General features: G+C 41.7%; 1 protein-coding gene across 3 annotated transcripts in view; it reads left to right on the top strand.

Moving 5' to 3' along the window:
• SORBS2 (sorbin and SH3 domain containing 2) overlaps positions 1 to 23231 on the top strand; it is a 147026-nt gene that overhangs the window by 57435 nt on the left and 66360 nt on the right. For all 3 annotated transcript variants that reach the window (XM_054989734.1, XM_054989733.1, XM_054989732.1), the window contains 4 exons: positions 3413 to 3557; positions 7787 to 7962; positions 16598 to 16664; positions 22418 to 22462. In XM_054989734.1, coding sequence (XP_054845709.1) covers positions 3413 to 3557; positions 7787 to 7962; positions 16598 to 16664; positions 22418 to 22462 — 433 coding nt within the window. The remainder of the gene's footprint in view (positions 1 to 3412; positions 3558 to 7786; positions 7963 to 16597; positions 16665 to 22417; positions 22463 to 23231) is intronic.

Below are 23231 nucleotides of genomic sequence, written 5' to 3'. Positions count from 1 at the left end.
CACTGCCTATATTCAGGCAATGTATATCAAACAATATATGATTACAAGGTTTTACTCTCTAGGAACAGAGGTGCCGTTGTTCAAATCAGCCTGGACCTTTAATTCCATCACTTTGAAGGAAGTTGCAGAGACAGATAAATTTGGACGCGGCAGTGTTGTAGAACCAACAAGAAATACTTTCTCACCCAAAACACGGAGTATAATAAGCAGTCGTTGCTAATGCATTTCGTGGGGGAAGGGGGCGATGCGACATTGGTATTTTAAATGTGGTGATGGAATTGAGGGATAGGATGCATTGAGGCAAAATCGCTTCTTTATTGCTTTGCTACACTCTCACATTGGAAAAAATACAAAGGGCGGCCCCAGGTCTAAACTGAGAAAACCAACAAACCGGGGAACCAGAATTCTGTAAATTAATTATATATATTTTTCAAAGTGCAAGGTGCAAAAGTGCTAATTAAGTATAACATGCATAATAAATACATTTACAAAATACAAAGTCCATCCAATGAATCGTCACAATTTCAAAATCTCAGAGTCCATCCATTTATAAACTGAATCTTCACCGTCCGGAATATATTAGAAGATTTTAAAGTGCAAATGCTGAATACAGTGAAGAAAGCCGGTGGGAAGGGAGACTTGTGCAAGTTGTTTGTTCTTTCACGGTCCAGAGTGGGAATGATTATTTAATAGTCGCCAACGGGAGTTTGCAGGCAAAATGTTATTAACCCGTTTCGTGAGTGGAAAAAACTCACTTCATCCTGGGCATAAACATAATCAGACCGGAAACATTTTGTTGGACAGGTAAATGATTGCCATCAGATCACACTTCTTGTTGGAAGAGCAGTTTGCAGTGGTCATAAGAGGCACTTTTTAACCATCTTTATACACTGTTCTTTCTTTTAGACTCTGCTGACCATGTTCATTCATGCTCTCTCCCCACGAACAATGGTTGCCAGCCTCCAGGTGGTTCCTGGAGATCTCCTGGAATTAAAACTGATCTCCAGGCTACTGTAATCAGTAATAATAACAACAATAACAGGAACATTTGATTTATATACCGCCCTTCAGGACAACTTAACACCCACTCAGAGTAGTTTACAAAGTCTGTTGATATTATCCTCACAACAATATGGGAACAATAAGTTCTCTTCAATAAAATGGCTGCTTTGGAGGCTGGGTTCCATGGCATTATAAAGTCTCTCTACATGAGATATCTTACAAGAGAACACTCAAGTGAAAGGAGACGCAATGTTAGCGGGGAAGCGTAGTTTTAAAAGACAGAGCCAAAGGCTCTCAATTTCACCTCTCTACACCAACTGGCAGAGATCGTTCCTCAGAGGATTTCTTAAGTTCATCTTCACCTCCCGAAAACTCTGATGAAATTAACAAACCCTCTGAGGAGTGATCTCTGCCAGCTACGCTTCCCGGCTAACGTGAGGCATTATCCCTGACACTATAGCCACAGTCTCTACCTTCAAATCTCCAAGAATTTCACAACCCAGAGGTGGACAAAGCTAATTGCAATGGAATTACGGGAGGGGGCGTGACTTAGTGGCAGAGCATCTGCTTAGCATGCAGAATGTCCCAGGTTCAATCCCCAGCATCTCCAATTACAAGGATCAGGTGGTAGGTGATGCGAAAGGCCAATAACGGAAACGGTAGGTGATGCAGAAGGCCTATAACGGAGGCCTATAAGTGGACCAAGAGTCTTGATGGACCAACAGCCCGATTCAGTGTAAGGCAGACTCATGTGTTCAAGCTGCTCGTAATAGTGAAGGAGAGGCTGTTTGCACACACGCTTAAGAGACATCCTCATGTTCAATCCAACTGCATGTGTTCTCGGGCACTGAAACAGGCTCTGGGGTTTTGCTCTAGCTTAAACGAGGCGGGAAGGAAAACCCTGCAGCAATTCTTCAGTCCCGCTGTGCTGAAAAGAGCTGGCGCATGGAATCTTTCAAATGCTTGATAAGTGTCCCTGCAGAAAGAATACTCAAGCTGCAGAACCTGTCAAACCATACTGAAAAATCAGTAGCAGAAGCAGAATGTGCCTCTTAGTTGAATTTTGATACCTTTGATAAGAACAGCACTTAACACAACTTTTGCCTTCCACTAGCTGTGATCCCTGACTGCATGAAGTCGCTTCTGTTTTAGCTCTTCCTCTAACTAACAGTTCCCTTTTTAAGCACTTTTGTCTTACAGGAATGAAAGTGTGAATAATCTTACATTCACGTTCTACAAACGTGCAATTGTTTTTTTCCAGGACTGCATTTTCTTTAGAGCAATTTCAGGGAAGTGACTAAGAATAGATAAATAATGTCTTTATGCATAAGTCCGTAATCCAGGAACAAATGTATTATATATATGTGGGGGGGGGGGGGGGAGTGACACAACTTCTTTCGAATCAGTTCTTCCTCATCTCAAGTGAAAGGTTTATTTAGCACCTAAAACCAGGCAAGCTGGAGTATGTCCAATATTTAACATGTTGTTCTTGTTGCTGCAAAATCACAATATTTTAATTTCTAAAACATTTTCCTGAAGGAAGAACCATTTTGCCGAAGATACTAAAATGTTGTGGTATTTAACGCCAAAAAGTTTCAAACTAACCTAACAAAACATAATCCTAAAATCCTAAATATGAGTTCCTATTCAACTAAATGAGTTCATATTCCTAAGTATGAGTTCCAATTCAACTTAGTGAAAGTCTTCAAGGTATTTAAGATTGGAAAGTTGCCGTATTTCTTTCTTGCCATGTAGAAGTGTTACAAGCCCATATCAATCAGGAACTTAGAACAGACAGGTGTACCACACAAATTTACCTTTTTATGTCTGTTCTCACTGGTGTATAAAGGAGATATCTAGTCTTCCTGGTTTATTTAGATTTTATAGAATGGTATCATATGAAGTGGTGGAAAAAATGCAGCTGTGTATTCTTAATAAATCAAGGCATGGCTGAAATATTAGCATTGATTGTAATTTTGCAAAAGGAAAATTGGAATTGTTAGAAGTGTGACATTTTAACTTGACAATAGCTCTATGGTTTTCCTTTATATCCAGGGGTAAGCCTTAACACTTCAGGTAGATTGCAGCTTCTCCAGTGGGCATCCTTTTCCCTTGTCCATACTTGAATGGCAATATGAGTTAATGCAGAGTGTAAGAAAAGAACTGCGACTTTTATTCTGCATTCATACAATTGCTGCCTTTACTGATGAGTTCTTGATGTCTTCCCATGCTTCTACCTTGTTTTATTTCATTTGGGAGGGAAAGGAGGTTAGATGGGAATACTGATCACGTTTGTGACTAAATAACTGAGAACTGATTATTGTCATTTATATTACATGTTTTGTGTTTTGAGTCTATGAGATTCTTCCAATTCTTAGTTTAGCTGATATGTTTTTGTCTTTTTCCTTAGGCTCATGTAACAGTGAATGGGACCTCTAGCTCAGCTGTCAGCCCAATGAGTCACTTTCAAAGGCCGTTCTCCCCTTCCTTGGCATATTCCCCACCAACCTCACTCAATTCAAGCACAGTTCTCCTACAGCATAGCAGGACGATGGGTGAGTTTCCCACATGAACTTCATGCTTTGTTTGAAAAAAAGAAAAGTTTCTTGCACATTGTACAATGACTACAATTGATCATACAGAGATAGCAAAGCAGGAAGCATACCATCTTAATAAAGAAGATGTTACCCACACAGGCACCTTAAGAAAAATCAGAACCACACTGTATATAGATCGAACACCCCGAATTACACGTAGTATGCTAAAGATGCCTTCAACAGTTTGATGTAGTAGTTAAGAGGGAGGGACTCTAATCTGGAGTACCGGGTTTGATTCCCCACTCCTCCACTTGAAGCCAGCTGGGTGAACTTGGGTCAGTCACAGCTTCTAGGAGTTCTCTCAGCCCCACCCACCTCACAGGGTGTTTTGTTGTGGGGAAAATAACAACATACTGTGTAAACCGCTCTGAGTGGGCATTAAGTTGTCCTGAAAGGCGGTATATAAATCGAATGTTGTCATTGTTGTTATTAACAGAGAATTCTCAAATGCAGGGGCCACATAGGATCTTTTACTTTGGGTTGTTGAAAATGAGCCATAAGCTCTTTTATTTTTAAATAAGCAACACGGGCAGAAGAGGGGGTTTTTAAGAGAAAATGATAGGACTGTTATAGGATACACAGCTTATGCTGCTTGCTTGTGATAACTCCAGCAAACAAGCCAAGCCAAGCCAAACACCATGGAAAAGTTATTCAGGCTTACCAGTGCACATTGCCTATGGCAAAATTCCTTTCTTTTTTTTTTTGAAATTATATTTTATTGTAAGTATAACTATGCAAACAGGGTATAAAATACAACAACAAACATTCAATAAAACTTGTGAACTTTTTCTGTGTAAAACAAAAACCGAAAAAGACAAAAATCAAAAGGGGAAACAGAATTGTCACATCTCTCAATTCTGATATCCAGGTATCTTCATATTAAGAAACAAGTATATAACAATTAAAGATAGGCCATAGAAAAGTAGAGGTCATGTTTCACCTTATTATTTGTCCATTTTTCCTCTTTAGTCAAGTATTCCAAAAGTGGAAGCCACTGTTCTAGGAAATAAGATTTGTAATTTGGATTTTCCCTCTGTGCTATTTGTTCAGTAATTTTCTGCATGATGAAATGATCCCACATTCGGGCTTTCCAGCTTTCAACTGAAGGGGCAGATTTCTGTTTCCATTGTGCAGCAATTGACAATTTGGCGAGTGCCAAGAGTGAATAAATGAGATTTAGACTATTAGGTGGGATCCCTGGGTCTTCCCAGTAATTTAGTAGTATTATTTCAGGGGTCTTTGGAATCAGATGGCCTGTTATAGTTTTGATTTCTTTAATTAGCAAAATTCCTTTCTGATTATAGCTGTACTAATAATAATTGACTCCTTGGCCATGTGAAAACTCCCTCTCTTGCAATACTTGAATACAATAACAACTGTGTTGATTCGATTTTGCTTTGTTTATAGCCCACCTTTCTCACTGAGCATCAAGGCAGATTACACAGTGTAAAACAGTGCAGTCAAATAGCATGAGACATCAAACAAACAATTTAATAGGACTAGGATCACAAAAATTAGAAATAATGCAAAAAAAATCAGATGTGGTGTGTCACTAACAGTGAAAAAACGCCTTTCAAATGCAGTAAGTTGAAAAAATAATTGCATATGTTTAATTTTTATCAACTTCTTAAAATGGTTATTAAATATGCTCTTTTTACTTTTAGAGTGTACTTCTATTAAAAAATTGTTGCACGATGTAGAAAAGCTGATTCGGAAATGTTACCTTCAAAAAGAAGGGGAGAACATTCGTACTAAATATTCCACTGATCCATAAAGATGCTTTTTGGCCCTCTTAGATTGCACAAGTTTTCCCCTAAGTTTAGTATTATGTTTATTTGGAAAAAGGCTCAGATATTCAGCTATTTCATATTCACCAGCATGCCTGACCATATATGTTTAGTTCTAAATTATTTATGGACTTTTAAATTTAAACAAGAAAGAGAGTGGATGACACATGAATTCTTTAAAAACCACTAGGGAAACAGTACAACATACCAAACACTAATTTGGGCATTTCTAATAAAAATTTCCGTTGAAAGTGAAATACCCTAGGTTTTACCAAATACTTGGTTTAGCAGAAAGTGATTGCCTCCTTTTAAAAAGCTCAGAATCCCCAGCTTTATGTCTTATTCTAATAATTCAGTATTTGAAATGTAAGTAACGCATTACCAGTGGTTGATTTTTGGTCTTCTGTGCAGTCCCACATGGCATCTGCCCTTCCAAGAGCTCTGGGAGGAGCAATGCCCCCAACCCTCAGTTCCTCTTTTGCCACAGGTTAGAGAGGTTCTTTGCAGCATTCCTCTGTCCATGTCACTTCTTCATCTGGTGAGAGACGGAAGATAGGGGACGATCAGAATGGCTAAAAAGGTCCTATTTAAAAAATGCACACAGTGCAATACAAAAATACCTACAGACATTCTCTTTGCCGTGTCTGTTTGGGAGAGGGTCACAATGCAAGCTCTTGCAAACACTGCCAGAATTTCACACCTAAGGCCTTGTCAGAAAGAGCCACTAGGTTGCAAGTAGCCCAGCCACTGAATCGGCTGAGGCTTCTCCTGCAGAACTAGTAGCTGATCAGTTGGACCCAACCCCACCAGCCGGCTCACCATCGAAGGCTCCGAGCCCATCGGATCCAAGTGTGCTGTGTCAGATCCAACAGCATCACTCAACCTGGAGTGCAGCAAGTCCTTTGGATCCGACACCACCTCGGGTCTGCCAACACCAATTGGCCTCCAGTACTCCGAGCGCACTGGATCTGGCAACATGTAGGATCCACTAATACCAACTGGCCTTGGGTATGCCGAATTCATTGGCTCTGACACCGTTCCAGATCCAACAATGCTCCAAGTCTAAAGAGCCATTGGATCTGGCATCGGATCCAGCTTCTTTATGGACACCTGCTTCTAGGGGTTCACACTCAGCTCTGAGCCCTGGCAGGCAGAGATCTGAGGGAGCAGAAGTAATTGGAACCACCAGGAAGAAGGCCAGATCCAAGACGAAGCATTTGCCGAAGCATAAACAGAGCTCCCACAGAAGGCCTGTTATAGACCTGAAGGTGGGAGACTTAGAGGTCATGGATACCTCACACACCCCTCCTTGTTCAGGATCATATTTGGTGTGGTCCTCGGAGGAGAAAGGAGAGCTGCCCTGAGCTCCCTCGGACCTGACCCATCAGGCACGTGAACAGATCCTACACTAGAACTGTTGTGTGCACAGGTGCCCTTTGTAGTACCAAGGAGTGCCTCCACCTCTGGAAATTGTTTGGGGAGAGCCCTATAAAACAGAATCTGTGGGATTCATATTGAACTTTGCACAGCCAAGGGCACACCATCAACAGCACTCCATCCTGAATTCATCAATGCCCTTCCATCTGTCTGAATCTGAACCAGTGCCCTGTTCGGAGGTGTGGAGCCCAAGTCTGCCGTCCGACCCTTCACTGGATGAGGGGGGGGGCGTGGAGAGACAGAGAACCTGTATCCTCTACGGATGACTTTTGGCTGGGCCCTTGGACTTTTCTTCTTTTTAAACATCATCTGCAATCATCTCTTTTCTTTCATTTTCCACAATTGGTGTTCTTTTGTTTTCTGTTCTCATCCCTCCTTTCCAGTCAATGCCATGTGCTTTTTGTGCCAAATCAAATACCACCTTGCAGGCAGGATTTGTCTCATTCTCACTTCTGAACTCTGCCTAGAAAGAAATTATTCTGCAGTCATTCACTTTACCCATTCTCCTGCCATTTTATAAGGGGCATTTTTTTTTCTGTTGGTTTCTGAGTTCAGCACCAGAGGTTGTGTGTGTTAAGTGCCATCAAGTCACTTCTGACCCATGGTGACCCTATGAACGAAAGATCGCCCAAATGTCCTATCATTAACAGACTTGCTCAGATCTTGCAAACTGGAGGACGTGGCTTCTTTTATTGAGTTCAGCCATCTTCCTGTTTTCCTACTGCCTTCCATTTTTCCTAGCATTATTGATTTTTCCAGAGAGTCCTTAGCACATTAAATTCCTCTTCCTCGCAGAGCAAAATGATAGATGTCATTTAATGTCATGTTATGAAGCATTTCGAAAGCATGTGCCCATTTGCCACATACATTGCTGTGGGACTTTGAAAGTGCCTGACACAATACCTAGACTTCAGCATGCTAGTTAAATGGTTATGCAGCATCCTGTTAACCTTATCTTTGTAGAATCCACAGAGACGTACTCCCAGCATGCGCATTCTGTTGGCGGCGGCAGCACTACCAGTACAATACCGATCTGTAGAACTTCTGAAGAAGAGAAGAAAGTTACAGTCATTAAAGCTCCACATTATTCAGGGATTGGCCCAGTTGATGAATCAGGAATCCCAACTGCAATTAGAACGGTAGGAAACGCTGAGAGAGAGAGAGAGGGAGAAGGGGAATGTGTGTGTGTGTGCTCGCGTGTGTGCAAGTTCATACAATGAACTGATTGTTGACCACAGGGTATTTTTCCACATTCTTCTGGGCTTATATAATGTGGAATAGAATATGCATATCTGGGGGACTCATGAATATAATGCCAGAAAGGAGAAGATTGGTGGGATATAATTGGAGGGTCCTGTAATTTAAAAAAAAATCCATTGTAAAGTTTTCAGCAAAACTGTATTTCCCCCCTTTTTCCTCTCCCTTCCTCTATTTTGTTTACTTTGTTAAAGTTTCTTTAAAAAATTTTAAAAAATTGTAGCTTGTAATTTTATCAAGATGCTGTTGCATTTCGTGTGTGAAGTGAATAGCTTTCTCCTCCCCGCCCAAACAATAATTCATTTAACAGATAACGCCAGGAAACTCAGGGCACAGCAATGCTGTCCTTTGGTGGCCTGGAAAAGCAGCAAGAGAAAACTCTTCCAGGCTGGTTTTGACCGTGTGCCACTGGTTAGTGCTCGAGTGATTTCAGGATGCCTTACTGAAGTGTTTTGTTTTGTGCTATGCTGAAGCATTCTTTCCACACTGCCGCCCCGGCAGCCCCTTCTGGCTGGTCCGGTCGGCAGCAGTCACAGCTGCAGCCTATGTTGGGAAGAGAGCTGTTTGCCAGCCTCCTTATCTGAAGGAGGAATTGCTGCACTAGACAAATGAAGCGACTAGGAGCCAGGATGAAAGCAGCTGAGTCTTTGCAGGTGAAATCTTTGAGAGGTACAAGAACTTAGCAGCCGTGCATTTGCTTTGCCTGCCAACAACATGTGGAGTTGTGGAGTTGCCAGGAATAGCTTCAGGGGAATGAAAAAGTGGGTTGGGAATTAAATTTGATGGGAGAAAAGCAAATAGAGAAGATTTCTGAGTAAGTGTTAAAACGTAGAACTTTTTTTTTTTAATCTAAGAAATGGGAAAGTGTTATATCCTTATTTTGAAATGGATAAGGCATTTGAAGTTTTTTCTGATGTCTAAATTGTTGTAACAATGCCATCCTATTTAAAACAGACAGATCTTAAATGGCTTTTAAAAAGAATTTGTAGATTAAGCATATAGAGTGAGATATTAGTTATATAAAAGTATATAAACAAATGAATCGATTTATTGTGTATAGCCATAAGCTGTCACAAAAACCCCACTAAATAAAATGCAGTTATATGTACAGTACAGATTTACCGGTACACAGAGAGAGGTTAATTAAAAGTATATAAACTGAAATCCTTCCACCTGTACTTAATGGGCTTGGCAGAAAGCAGGCTAGATATTTAAGCCTAAAGATCAGATTCTCTGGGTCTCTTACGATTCACTGTGAAATTCCTTCCCATTTTGTTCTTTTGTATAAAAATAATGCCCAGCTTTTGTTACCAGTATTGCATTGATGTTTCATGTTGGCTAATATGAGTTAAGTGATACACCGTGCCATCCTAAGCAGAGTTACAAATGAACTTAGAAGGGTGTCAGTCTGCGAATCATATAGTAGAGTCCAGTAGCACCTTTAAGACTAACCAATTTTATTGTAGCATAAGCTTTCGAGAACCACAGCTCTCTTTGTCAGATGCATCTGACGAAGAGAACTGAGGTTCTCGAAAGCTTATGCTACAATAAAATTGGTTAGTCTTAAAGGTGCTACTGGACTCTTTGCTATTTTGCTAATCATACGAATCATCTGAACGTGCACATGTGCTCCTGCTTGTGAGAGTCACATGTATGTGGCTGCAGAGTCAAAATAGATAAGATGGTATGTTGTGAGACTTGCACGGCTAGGCCTGCTTCCAGAGCTGCCTTTTAAAATGTTAACGTGTACAGCTCTGGCTTAAGGTGTATAAACAATTATTCTCCAGACAGTACAAGAACTTTTATGTCCAGAAACAATGCTAGCAGTGCTGTTTACATCTTTCTACTTGTAAGTAAGTCTGATAGAGTTTAGAAGGCTTACTGTTACTATTTTTTATTGCTTTCAAGGTTATTATAGAGAAGTGGAATAGTGGAGCGGGTACCTTGTGGGTCATCTGATCAGTTTAATAAATAAATAATACACTGAATCGTATGTGTTGGTCTCAATCTAACTGAAGTTAGTCACATTAAGTACCTTCCATTGAACGCTGTAGAGCAAGTTAGTTATGGACAACTTCATTCCCAGTGCTTTCAATGGAATTCATCACGACTCAGTTTAGCCAGAATGTCTGATATATCACTTCAAATTACTGTTGGTAGGATGCAGTAAATCAAATAACTGCTCTGATCTGGGTGATGCGTATGTTTACTGTACAAATGCGAAAAAATTCTCAGTTTTTAAGTGTCGTTTGCGGTCATCATGAATCTTTTCCCCGGTAATCATTCACATTCTAGAAGGGGAGACCATTGTGAGCCATTTTGGAGATCCCCGTTGGGGGAAAAGTGAGTTATGAATGAAGTAAATAAGTTCTGTTTCAGTGCTTTGCAGAACATGTATGTTCTCTGAGAAACATACTTGTTAAAATTTCTGCACAGCCCTATCTTTGGAAAGTATCCTTGTAAGCGGCACTCTGTAACTGACATTCAGAATCAGTTCTCAAGGTATTATCACCTTCACTTGCATCTCTTCTTTATTCACTTTTGATGCTTCCTCATACAGTAAAGTCAGCTGCAACAAATGGGAGTTTTGTCAGTATAGTAATCATGTCTACTGTACACCCAGCTACAAACTGAACAAAGGAATGTTTCAGCCAAAAATTTGGAAACGTGTTTTTGCAGCCTTCTCATTTTGAAATTCTGGTCTGTTTTCAAAAGCTCAGTTTGTTGTCTTTATAACAGTTAAGATACCTGTCACCCATGGGAAGGGGCAGAAACCCTATTTTCAAAAGTAAGGTTCTATAGGCTACTGTACAGAAGATTAACTTTAAAAGTTATAGATTACCTTCAGTATGTTGCACCGTATTTATGCAGTACTGGTCATCACAAAATGCCGCAAATAGTTAGGAGTATTAGCTAACTGAACTTACTAATAAGAAAACTGCGGTAAATCATTATATGAAGCTTCCCAATTTGTAGGGCTGTAAATATATATCCTATAAAGGAATATATCCTATATTAGGGGATGAGCCATCTTGGAAAATGTACAGATTGTAATCCATAAAATGCAGCTTTTTATTTTCTTATTTAATCCTCCCCATAGCATATATATCAGTTTCAGTTTATTATTATTTCAATCCAGGATCAGAATCTAAGTCAGTAGTATACAATAATATATGAGAGATACATTAGTTACATATCTAGCATATCTAGGGATTGAATACAACAATATAATTAAATAGATAAAATCATTAAAATGTTGTTAAAATTTCTTTTTAAAAGTAATAATATTCTGTCTGATTAGACTAGCCAGGGTGCAAAATCTTGCTACCTTGGCAGTAATTTCATTACAACAATCAGCTAACAGGTGAATGTAATAAGAATGATTAGCATATATATCAATATGTGTGGCCTTGTTTGCAGGCTTGTGCTGAATGCGGGGGGAGAGCGGAGGGGGGGCAAGGTGACAAAACACAACAGGCAACAGTGCTGGAGTTGAAAGTGGCCACAACTTTATTGATATTATAGCTTGCAGAGCACTGGCGCAGCATAGGGCACAGATCTGAGCATCAGCTGATCTGCCTGCCAGCCAATGACCCTCACGCCCCCATCAGACCGATGCCGGGGGGGGAACCATGGGATGACAATCAGTGGGATGTCAGTGGGATGTCACTCCTGAGTGGGTCATCCCCTGCCACCTTGGAGTGATGCGGATCTGACAGCCCCTGAGCTGGGCATGCACCTGCCATGCCTCACTCCGCAGACTCCTTAAGAGGATCCCCATAATAGGGAAACTGAGCTTGCAGGCCCTGTTTCCCCACAAATGGATTGGTGCCCAATGCCCAATCTGCCTGCTTGCTCCAAAGTTGTGACAAAAGGGAGGGCTGGGCGGGATGCTGGCCAAAAGCCAAGTGCTGAGGAGCAGGGGCCAGCTCCTCCGACCAGAGGGCGCAGCAGAAGTGCCCCCCAGGCCCTCCATGCTTCCCTCACTCCTCACTACATCATGGCCGCCGTGCTTTCCCTACTCTCCTCCATGCAGCCCGCAACCCAGGCCCCCAGGTAAGTCGGGGGGGGCGTGTTTCTGTGCTTTTTCAGGTCAGAGAATCCACTAGTGACTATTAAAATGCATTCTAATAGATGAAAATTGGTTTATGTGTAATTTTCTTAATATAATATGTTCTATATTTCTATACACAGTAATGTAACAAGGTATACAGTACATGATTAGCTTCAACTTACTAAAATTTAATTTAATTTAATTTATTGGATTTATACTCCGCCCTCCCCACATCAGCAGGCTCAGGGCGGATCACAACACAACTTAAAACACATTTAACGATCATTAAAATTCTAAAATACTACATCTTATCATTAAAAATTACACACATATATATATAATATATATATACACACACATAGAGAGAGCAAGGAAACAAAGCAGCACACGATTGGTTTGGACGTTCCATACAGTAATTCTTCCGAGAACAAAAAGTGAAAGATGGACGACGACATTGCATGGGAGGGCATATGGTTCCCCCCCCAACTAGGGGGGGCACCACCTAGCATCAACCACATGCCTGGCGGAACAACTCCGTCTTACAGGCCCGGCAAAATGTTAACAAGTCCCGCCAGGCCCTGGTCTTATGAGACAGAGCGTTCCACCAGGCTGGGGCCAGGACCGAAAAAGCCCTAGCCCTGGTCAACGCCAGGCGGGCCTCCCTAGGGCCAGGGATCTTTAATAGATGTTTATCACACGAGCGGAGGGTCTTCTGGGGCTCATATAGGGAGAGACGGTCCTGCAGATACGTCGGTCCCAGTCCGCATAGGGCTTTATAAGTTAATACCAAAACCTTGAACCTGATTTGGTACTCCACTGGCAACCAATGCAGCTGGTGCAACACCAATGTAATATGCCCCCATACTGGTGCTCCAATGATGACCCACGCCACTGCATTCTGTACCAGCTGTAACCGCCGGATCAGGTTCAGGGGAAGCTCAGCGTAGAGTGCGTTACAGTAGTCCAACCTAGAGGTGACCATTGCTTGGACCACTGTAGTCAAGTCATGGGACGATAGGTAGGGGGCAAGTTGCCTGGCTTGTCGAAGATAGTAAAAAGAAGACCTGGCAACCGCAGTGATCTGATCCTCCGTCTTCAGGGAGGGATCAAGAATCACCCCCAGGCTCCTAACTCTCAGGGCCAGTGTAAGCAGTGTAAGGCCCCCAAACCCATTCTTCCACGACTCAAGTACATGATCTCCGTCTTCGTAGGGTTCAGTTTCAGCCGACTTTGTCTCAACCATCCAGCCACAGCCTCAAAAGCATGCTGCAGGACACCTGGGGTCGATCCAGGCCAGCCGTCCAACAACAGATAAAGCTGGGTATCATCCGCATATTGGTGACACCCAAGCCCGAAACTCTGCACCAGCTGGGCAAGGGGGCGCATATAGATAGTAAATAATAATGGGGAGAGTATCACTCCCTGCGGCATACCACATACTAGTGGCCTACGGGACGATTACCTCTCCCCAAGCACCACCCTCTGTCCCCGATCATGGAGAAAGGAGATTAGCCACTGCAACGCTGTCCCCTGTATCCCCACATCAGCGGGGCGGTGGGTCAAAAGATCATAATCGACCGTATCGAACGCTGCTGACAGATCCAATAAAATCAAAAGTGCTGATCCACCCCGATCCAGATGCCTGCAGAGATCGTCTGTGAGAGCGACCAGCAGTGTCTCGACCCCATGTCCTGGGCAGAAACCAGACTGGAAGGGATCTAGGGCCAAGGTCTCCTTCAAGAAACTCTGCAGTTGTTTCTCCGCTGCACGCTCGATCACCTTACCCAGAAACGGGAGTTTCGAGACCAGGCGGTAACTGAGCAGGTCGGCAGGGTCTAATGATGGTTTCTTCAAAAGAGGCTGTACCACAGCCTCCTTTAACACCCCAAGAAAGACTCCAGAGCTTAAGGACAAGTTTACAATCGCCTCCAAGGAAAATGTAGGAAGTCACAAAATTTTATATGCAAGTCATTTCATGTATACAAACTTTTTGTAAGGCATTAAAAGTACATATAAAATGCAATCTCTAATATTAGAACATGATATGCAGATGGCCTAGAATGGCCATCCAACATCAAGGGAGTGAATGTGATGTCAGTGATGCTATTGCCATTATATGACCATCCATATCCTCCATGATCTTTTCCCCCTTTTAACAATGAATGTAGAAGGCACAGAAAGCAGTTCCATGTAAGAAATGTGTACATTATCACATGGAAGTGGAAAGTGCCCTCACGTCGTAGTTGACTTATGGCAACCCCTGGCAGGGTTTTCATGGCAAGAGACTAACAGAGGTGGGCTGATTCTGCACACGTTGGATAATGCACTTTCAATGCATTTTATCAATCGTTTGAGGTGGATTTTTTGTTCCGCACACACAAAAATCCATTCCAAATGATCTATAAAGAGGATTGGAAGTGCATTATCCAACGTGTGCGGAATCACTCATGGTTTGCCATTGCCTGCCCCTGCAACCCTGGTCTTCAGTGGAGGTCTCCCTTCCAATTACTAACCAAGGCTGACCCTGCTTAGCTTCTGAGATCTGACAAGATCAGGCTCACCTGGATTATCCAGGTCAGGGTAGATGATCACATACAATAATCTCATACACACAATCATGTTGCTGTACATATTTCAGAAAGCACTTTCTTACAGGTAAGTATTTTCCATCTAGTAGGTCTGTAAGAGTAACCCGCAGTACAGAGATTCGTACACTTTATAGGAAATGCATGTTCACGTTCCAAGTCACTGATGTGAACAAAATACTAGCAACCCAGTTTGAGATGGTAAAAGTACTGCCAAATGGTACTTCAAGTAGGGATGGAATTATTTCTGAATTTTAGGGCATAACTAACAGGATGGTGTTGATCGTGAGGTTTCTGCTTAGAACAGCAGCTTTGCACCAATTTCTCTTTTCATACTGTGAAGCTTTCTATGTGGAATGCATGTTCCCCTTCCATGCAGCAGCCAATAATGTGGAACCACAGTGTAGAAATCGTGATGTGGTGGTGTGCTCCTGTTACCATACATTATGGGAAGATACATTATGGGGAGACTGACTGCCACATTGATTTTTCCCTCTGATAAGTCTATACTCAGCACATCATCTCATTCCACACAGTTTACCTCTTTCCCTACCAGTTAAGCTGAAAAATATTGAATTTAAACTGATTTTCCTTTGTGTTGTTTTCAGTGGAACAAAAAGTCGCTTATATCCACATATAGCTTAGGGGCCCGACTGGTATTCTCTACGATTCTCAGCATTTGGCGGTGGGATTTTTTTAAAAAATACCTTACCTTGTATCCAATGCTGATTGCCTAATGATGTTTTTATTTTTCTTAATAGTAAATGGAACATGTATTGGCTATGCACTGGCCTACACAGTGATTAAAAGATACTGGTTTTTACTATCACTATGAAGGGATCTTATCAAGGAAATAATTGAATGACAAAATTGCTATATAGCTGTGTGTATATGGCCGTTTTCACACTGCTTACCGGCCACAGAACATCGCGCCAAGCTCCCGGAATGACAGCGTCTACCTGGCATGATTTTGTGTGAGAACTGCCGTTCTCGCGCGAAATAGCGCCAGGAAGACGCTGTAGTTCCAGGAGCTTGGCACGATGTTCCATGGCTGGTAAGCAGTGTGAAAACAGCCTATGTGTGTACTTTTTATAACTGTTTAACAGTCAACCCTCTGACTATTGCAAATGACAAAGAGGCCTTTCATTTATATGTGAATAACTCAATCCTGTTCAGCCAGATTTGTTTTCCCTAAGTAGTGGAATCCCGTAGCTAGCTCTCTTCTGGTTTTGCAGTGGAGGTTTTACACTGTCCAAATTAGACCCTGCTTTCACAAAGCATTGTGTGATTATGGATTGTTACAAAGCTAAGTAAAAATGTAGGGCAAAGAGGAGAATTTCCTGTGAGAATAATGAAAACGTCTATTATTTCCTGATTGTTCATTACTCTGTCACATATAATTTTGCATCTCTTTCTGTTGTCTTATTGCTGCTATATTATTACATATTAATAGTGTTCAGTTGTTTGTAACAAGGGGTGTTTTAACCCTTGCTGTCAGCCTCTCCATAATACCTGTTCTAACATATTCCAAAGATGCAAGCCATTCTAGCAAGAAAAATGGGTTCTATTATTGCTACTGAAAGTTGTTGTTGTTTTCCTTCCTGCAGTCTGAGCTGGCATATTCAAAACTTGCGCCATTGCACAAGAAGTGCCAGTACCACTGTTGAGTGATTTTAAATCATTTTTTCCCTTAATAATTATAAAATTACTACCATGTGTTATAAGTGTGTCTTTGAGACATGATTTAAGTGGATGCAGTTGTTCAGGTATTTTCTGCTAATATACAATAAAAAACCTGTCTCAAAATATTCCAAATCCATTATCTTGGTTCATTTAAATTATTTTGCTAATTGTTGTTTAAAACTTCATTTTTTATAGACAGTTGACAGGCCGAAGGATTGGTATAAGACGATGTTCAAGCAAATTCACATGGTTCACAAGCCAGGTATGTGCAACTTCCTTGCTACATTTTCAAACATCTTTGCATCCAGGGCTTTTTTTCTGAGAAAAGAGGAACTCAGTGGGTTGCCAGGGGACAACTCTTGGCAGGAGGTGGTGCCCCTGGTACCACATGCGCATGCACAAGGTGCGCACATGCTCCCAGGACCACACAATGACGTCGGCGAGGAAGACAATCTAAACTCCCTTCTGTCTGGAGATCAGGGGGTGGGACCACCGGCCATGTGACCATTTTCAAGAGGTGCTGGAACTCCGTTCCACCACGTTCCAGCTGAAAAAAAGCCCTGTTGACATCTATCTTGCTATCAGCTAATAAATTATTTCAAGTGATCACTTGATATTCACGTACCTGCCTCCAGCAGACCCTCTCCATGATTTATTTTCCCCTGAGTTGGAATGGCTAATGGGCATGAATATTTTACTTCACCTTCAGGGAAAATATAAAGGGGACAGCAGTGAGCGCATTAACTAAAACCAAGCAGCACAAGACTTTGTGTACATTCCTAGGAATTAGCAGAGCTTTTTCAGATGTTACAAGAAGGGGAGCGCTCATGTGGGAGCCCACCCACTATGTGCTTTGGGTGTGCATGCTACTTACAATTCTCTTAATAAGCATGGCTGCCATGTTGTGTGAATGGGGGCAATGTGCATATTTAGCCTCAATATACACAAACTAAACACTGGATTTTTCAGGTTCGTACAACACAGCAATTGTGTCTGCAGAGAATTGTGGGGTAGTGTGTGCTCCTGTTATAAGTGGTTGGTGAGCTCCCAGTACAAGTTATTGTAATGTCTAGAAAAGTCTGTTTTTATCATTAGTATCTCCTAAAGGCATCTGATCTATATGAGAACTCTTTTTTTTTTGCAACTGCAACAAGGTTAGCCATGGAAAGAATGAAAAGTTCCTACTTTAGGTGTGAGGTTTCTGTGTAACCGCAATCCCTCAGTTGTGGTTTCCTTGTGAAATGAACTCTGCTATACAGATACCAAAATGAGCTTTCATCCACTAGTTCAGAATCGTTTTTACAAGTAGTAATTACTCCTTACGGACACTCTAAATATATTTATATTCCATTAATAGCTAGTTCAGGAATTATAAATTACTCTCTGCAAAGCTACTCAAGAGATATTGCTGTTTAGAAAAAGTAGAACTTTGACCAGTGTGTCCGTAGATAAGTCAGTACTTCTTAATGAATGTCTGTATGGACTTCTTGTTTATCAGCTTTCTCTGATGAACTAAAGGTAGCATATAAACGGTTGATTCCATTGCACACTCACTACAACTTTTTGAGATAGGTTAAGCTGAGGAATAATGATTGATCCACAAAGTTAGTTTCAGGAAGGTAGCTTTGTTGGTCTGCAGTAGAACAACAGAATTTTGAGTCCAGTGGCATGAGCATCTGTATAATGTACTTCCTAGCATGGACTCTAGGTCCAGGGACTGCAACAAACCAAGATGCCAGCTCTGTTCCCATATTCTCTCTGACAACACAATCTCTGGACCTAATAACACCAGTTATACCATCTCAAGTTCATTCACTTGTTCATCTTCCAAAGTTATATATGGTACCAAGTGTAAGCAATGCCCTTCCACTCTCTGCAATGGACAAACAGGTCAATCCCTATCAAAGGTGTGCAAAGCAGAACAATTAAGCTGAAAATCACCCAGAAATCACTAGTTCATATTGTTAGAATGGCTTCTGGAATGGTGAAACAAATTTGGGAAATGGAGCTGTAATGACATCCCCCATCTAAAAAGTTTGTGTGTTTCGGCTTGGTTCTTACTATGCAACGGTAACGCAGACAGGCAGGCTGCAGCATCTGTAACTGTTTTCCTTAATAGCAGCCAACCAATGAGATCCCAAGGAGAGAAACTGAGCACTACCATTAGTGTAACTCTGTTGGTGGGAAGGGGAATGTGTGCATTGCAAGTGAGTTGCATTTTGTCTTCAGTGCCTCCCAGACTTTGGCATTGAATGGCTCTGATTCGCAGAAGGCATGCTTTGAGCCAGGGAATGGAGCAGCAGACAACACAATGCTCTTGGTGTTGCCTTGTCCATCCCTTTTTGCACTCCTTTTACAAAAAGTCTGCCAAGAAAACAACGTGATGCAACGTCCCCCCAGGGGTCAATAATGACTCGGTGCTTGCACAGGGGACTACCTTTACCTACCTTTACCCAGAATGCAAGGAAAGGCTGGTGAGCAACCAACGTCCATGGGGTCGTGTTGTTGTGGGTTTGAGGAAGGAGGGGTTTCCTCCAGCCTCTGAGTCCCCATCTGTCACAGAGGTTCATGTTACATAGATTAGGGTGAAAATTGGAAATAATAAAGAACTATTAAGGGAGAGCCACATAGAAGAGGTCCCTGGCCTGTAGATCAGGTTGTTGCTGCCCATTAAGTGGCCTTCTGCTGCTGCTATCCTTCACTTAGGAGCCACTGCAAGCCAACTGTGACTGTAAAAGTCCACCTAAGGTAATGGGTCAGGGAGCACCAGGAGATGCTTCATCTTGCTCTGATTAAAACTAAATATTCTATTTAACATAGAGGGGAAAGGTCAGGTGAAATCAAGGGTTGAAAAATTCTGAGGTAGCTCAATATAGGTATCGCTGAGGTAAAATCCATACATATGAGGTCTTATTTCAGGCTAATGAGAGTTTCTTAAGCTCTTCAGAGCTACTTAAATCTTTTTATTCGGAGGCTTTTGTACTCATGTTTTCCCAGTCACTCTAGTACACTTTCTTTGAGTATTCTCGTACTCTTTTGGATTTAAGGAGGCTGGTACCCTTTTCCAGTACCCAAACCCCTTCCATTTAAACACCACTGCTCTTCTTCAATTTTTAACTGATTCTTAAGGTCTCTAAAGGCAGTGTCTAAACACACCAGACCAGGGATCTCTTCACTCTTCAGAGCTAACTCCCTGTTTGACTAGGTAGGGAAATTCTCCTCTCACTAGAAGATCTGTCCCCTTCCTTTGGCCCAAATTAGAGTCTGCACCTACCTCCCAAACTTCCTTGTAGAGATAGGCACGAAACGGGGGGGAAACGAACCCTGAGTTTTGTAGTTCATCACGTTCCATGAATCACAAAACATGAACTTCCACGAAATTGTCCCGTTTCATGAAACGGTTTGTTAGATTCATAATTCATCAGATCCCAGAGCTCTGCAATGGTCCCATTCATACCCAGAGATGCCAAACTTGCAGGGAGATTTCAAAGGCACTCTCACCCAACAACCTTCCCAGCAAGGACAAGAGCAGAAAGCTCTTGAAGCAAAAGCAAATCAGCCAAAAGCTCCTAAATCCACTCTCTATCTCTCCAAATCCCAGCAACAGCTCCTCCCTCTCCCTCTGTCAACTGGAACTGAGAGCAGGAGGCACACAGCTGTGCCTTATATAAGAAACGCTGACATAGAGCAGAACAGGAGCTCTCTGGTTAGCAGACAGACCTACCTAACAGGGTTTGGAGGGATGAGATTGGTGTTCCCATGGCTATAGAAGGCCTATCTCTCCCCTGTTCGTTGCTCTCATAGAACAGAATGGGAGCTCTCAGGTTGGCAGGGGTAGCTGCCTATCAAGGTTATGTGGGCTAAGATTGGGGTTTCAATGGCAACAAAAGGTCTGCAGACATTCTGGGCCCATGTTGCCTAGGGGATCAATGGATCAGTGCCAGCCTGTCTGGCATCACGAAGCATTCATAAATCGAACAAATCAGCCCCAAAAGTTGTGACTTTCATGACAAATGTGGCCTCACTAAACGTGTTTTCACAATACACAAATCGGCCTGATTTGTCATGAAATTTGATTCGTATTTTGATTCATGCCCATGTCTACTTCCTTGCCAGCTTTCTCCCAGTTCACCTCTTTGTGTTAAACTGCTCTCAGTCAACGCCAAATCACCCAACTGTCAGTACTCGACTCCTTTCAGCTAGGGCTGAAATCAGACTCTCTTCTCCCCAGCGTCCCATTCAGAAGTCTTCCTCTGTTCAGTTTGTGCTACCCAATCAGATTCCTTGGAGTAACCTGTGACTCAGGGCTCTCTGCTTCTGACCCTTCACATTCTGTCACTCCAGTGTTAAATGAGGGGGAAGAGCAGGGCTGTGCACAGTGCACAGTTCCATGGAGGCACCACAAAGTCTTTCCAGATCAGTATTCTATGTGGAAGTACCAGTCTGCTAAGACTGGGCTACCTTCATTTTCTTTATTGAGACTGTGTCTTTACCTTCAGTTTAACTTTTTGTTCTTCATCCTTCAACTCTGGGTTAATGTTTTTGTTTGGAAAAGGGAGATGGGACAACCTGCCCCAGTCTTTCACCTTTATTGGTAAAAAAAATAGAGAAAAGGCATATGTACATTACTTATTCAAACATGCCCCATAGCTGCGTGGGATGGCACCATGGGGAAGTGGGTCCCTTGGAGCTGTGAATGTTTGTGAAGGGGAATTTAGTTAGACTGAAGTCAACAGAGATGGTAAAAATGACACATATGTGGTAATGCCTATGTTAGAAAGAGGGAAATGATACTTTAAATCTGAATTTTGAAGACAATTTCATAGCTACCATAGAAAACCAGTGGTAGCTTTTATCAGGTACAACCTAAGCCAAAAAGGAAGAGGTCATAGTTCAATGATAGAACATGTGATGTTCATTTATGAGGCACTAGGTTTGATTTTAATTCTGGGACCTCATACAGCAGAGTTGTTAAAAGCCTTAGATGCTCTGATGACTGCTGCTAGTTAGAGCTGTTTGCTGTCAGTACTGCCAAGATTAGCTAGTTAATTGGTTAGAAGAAGCACAGAGCAGCCAAACTTTAGCCCTTTCATTATGCTGAATTCAGTGAAGGAGGGACTGAAACAAGGGCCGATTCCAGACGGCCCCCCGCCTCGCGAAACGTCATGCGTCGTCGCGTAGAAAACGCGAAATATCGCGTTTTCTCGTGCGAGTTTTGCGCGATGTCGCGCAAAACTCGCGCGAGAAAACGCGATATTTCGCGTTATCTGCGCGACGATGCGCGACGTTTCGCGAGGCGGGGGGCCGTCTGGAATCGGCCAAGTACTGAAATCTCTCACTGGAATCAGGTAGCTTTAAAAATGCTTATTGTTGGCTGTATCTCATCGATTGTTATTGTAGGACTAGACAGCACTCAGGTAGCTCCTTGTCTCCTCGTATCTCAGGGCTGATTCGCATCTATTTGCAGGCTGGTGTTGCATGAGATAAATCACGTCTTTGGCCTTGCCAAAGACACAAACACAATCTTTGAGTGATGTAGGGGAGAAGCCACAGGGAAGTGGTTCCCACCCTACTCCAAGTAATTGTGAGTTGGCTCCCTTGTCAAAGGCTAAACAGAAAATGGGGTATAACTTGCCATCTAGAACTGGATGGGGAAATAGCAAGAGTCTAGTAGCACCTATAAGACTAACAAAATTTGAGGTAGGGTATGAGCTTTCATGAGTCACCGTTCACTTCTTCAGAAGAATTTTGTTAGTCTTATAGCAGCAGAAAAGAGTCTTGTTCTTTTCGGCTGCTACAGAAAGACTAACATGGCTACCCCTCTTGATCTATCTGCATGGATTGGAAAAATAGGACAATAGTATTTGGAATAGACTCCAAAAATAAAAACATGTACCTAAGGGAGAGACTTTGCTGCTGGCTAATTTTGTTTTTGTTTATGCAAATGTGAAGCTGCGTTGCTGTGATAAAGTGACAGGTATTGCATTACTATAACATTTATATTTCTTTTTGTAGATGACGACACAGACATGTATAATACTACATATGCATATAATACTGGTAGGAGTTCTTCCTTCCCTTCACATGAATTTTTGCTTCTTAGTGTCAGAAAGTAATAACGGTATCTAACCCTGTAGGCTGCCTCTCACTGTGTTTGCGTAACAATAGTTTTGCCGTTGTTTTGTTGAATCTCAGTATGTGGTTTTCATTTTTGTTATTCATCTCACTTTAATTTTAGCTTTTACCAAAATAACCTTGAATTATATTTTTGATGAGATTTTCTTCAGTTCATTGCATTGGTTTTGCATTAACTGCAACAGATTCTGGCTTAAGATCCACAGTGTTAGACTTTAACATCTTTAATGTATTTAAAATTATTATAATCTGTATGTAGTGGAGATGGTCAAGGGAGGAACTAGGTACAATATTGTACTGTGTACACAATTCAAGCCAAGCTATGTTCTTAATGGGTGTGAGAGAGAACACTGAAACTAACGTATCCTAATTGTATTCCATTTTCAGTGGACTATGCCTTTAGCCGTTAAGCAAAACTCAGATTCAAAATGAGATAAACATATATTTGCACATACAAAACATAGCATATTTGTGCATCAAAACTGTAAGCATGTTACTTTGTAATTGACTGAAATTTAATGTAACTGAAATTATCATAATATAGTAATAGATAGTTGTAAGAGGACTATTGGAAAAATGTATGCTAAGCTAGAGGATACTGATAACGTACAACAAAGTTTGGCATACATTTTATAAATTTAATTCTTTATTGACACATTCACTTCTAAGTTTTCAAATCACATTTTGTATAGGC

The sequence above is a fragment of the Eublepharis macularius genome, chromosome 10, assembly GCF_028583425.1.
Source record: "Eublepharis macularius isolate TG4126 chromosome 10, MPM_Emac_v1.0, whole genome shotgun sequence".
In the NCBI taxonomy this organism is placed as follows: Eukaryota; Metazoa; Chordata; class Lepidosauria; order Squamata; family Eublepharidae; genus Eublepharis; species Eublepharis macularius.
This window is presented reverse-complemented; position numbering and strand designations above follow the sequence as displayed.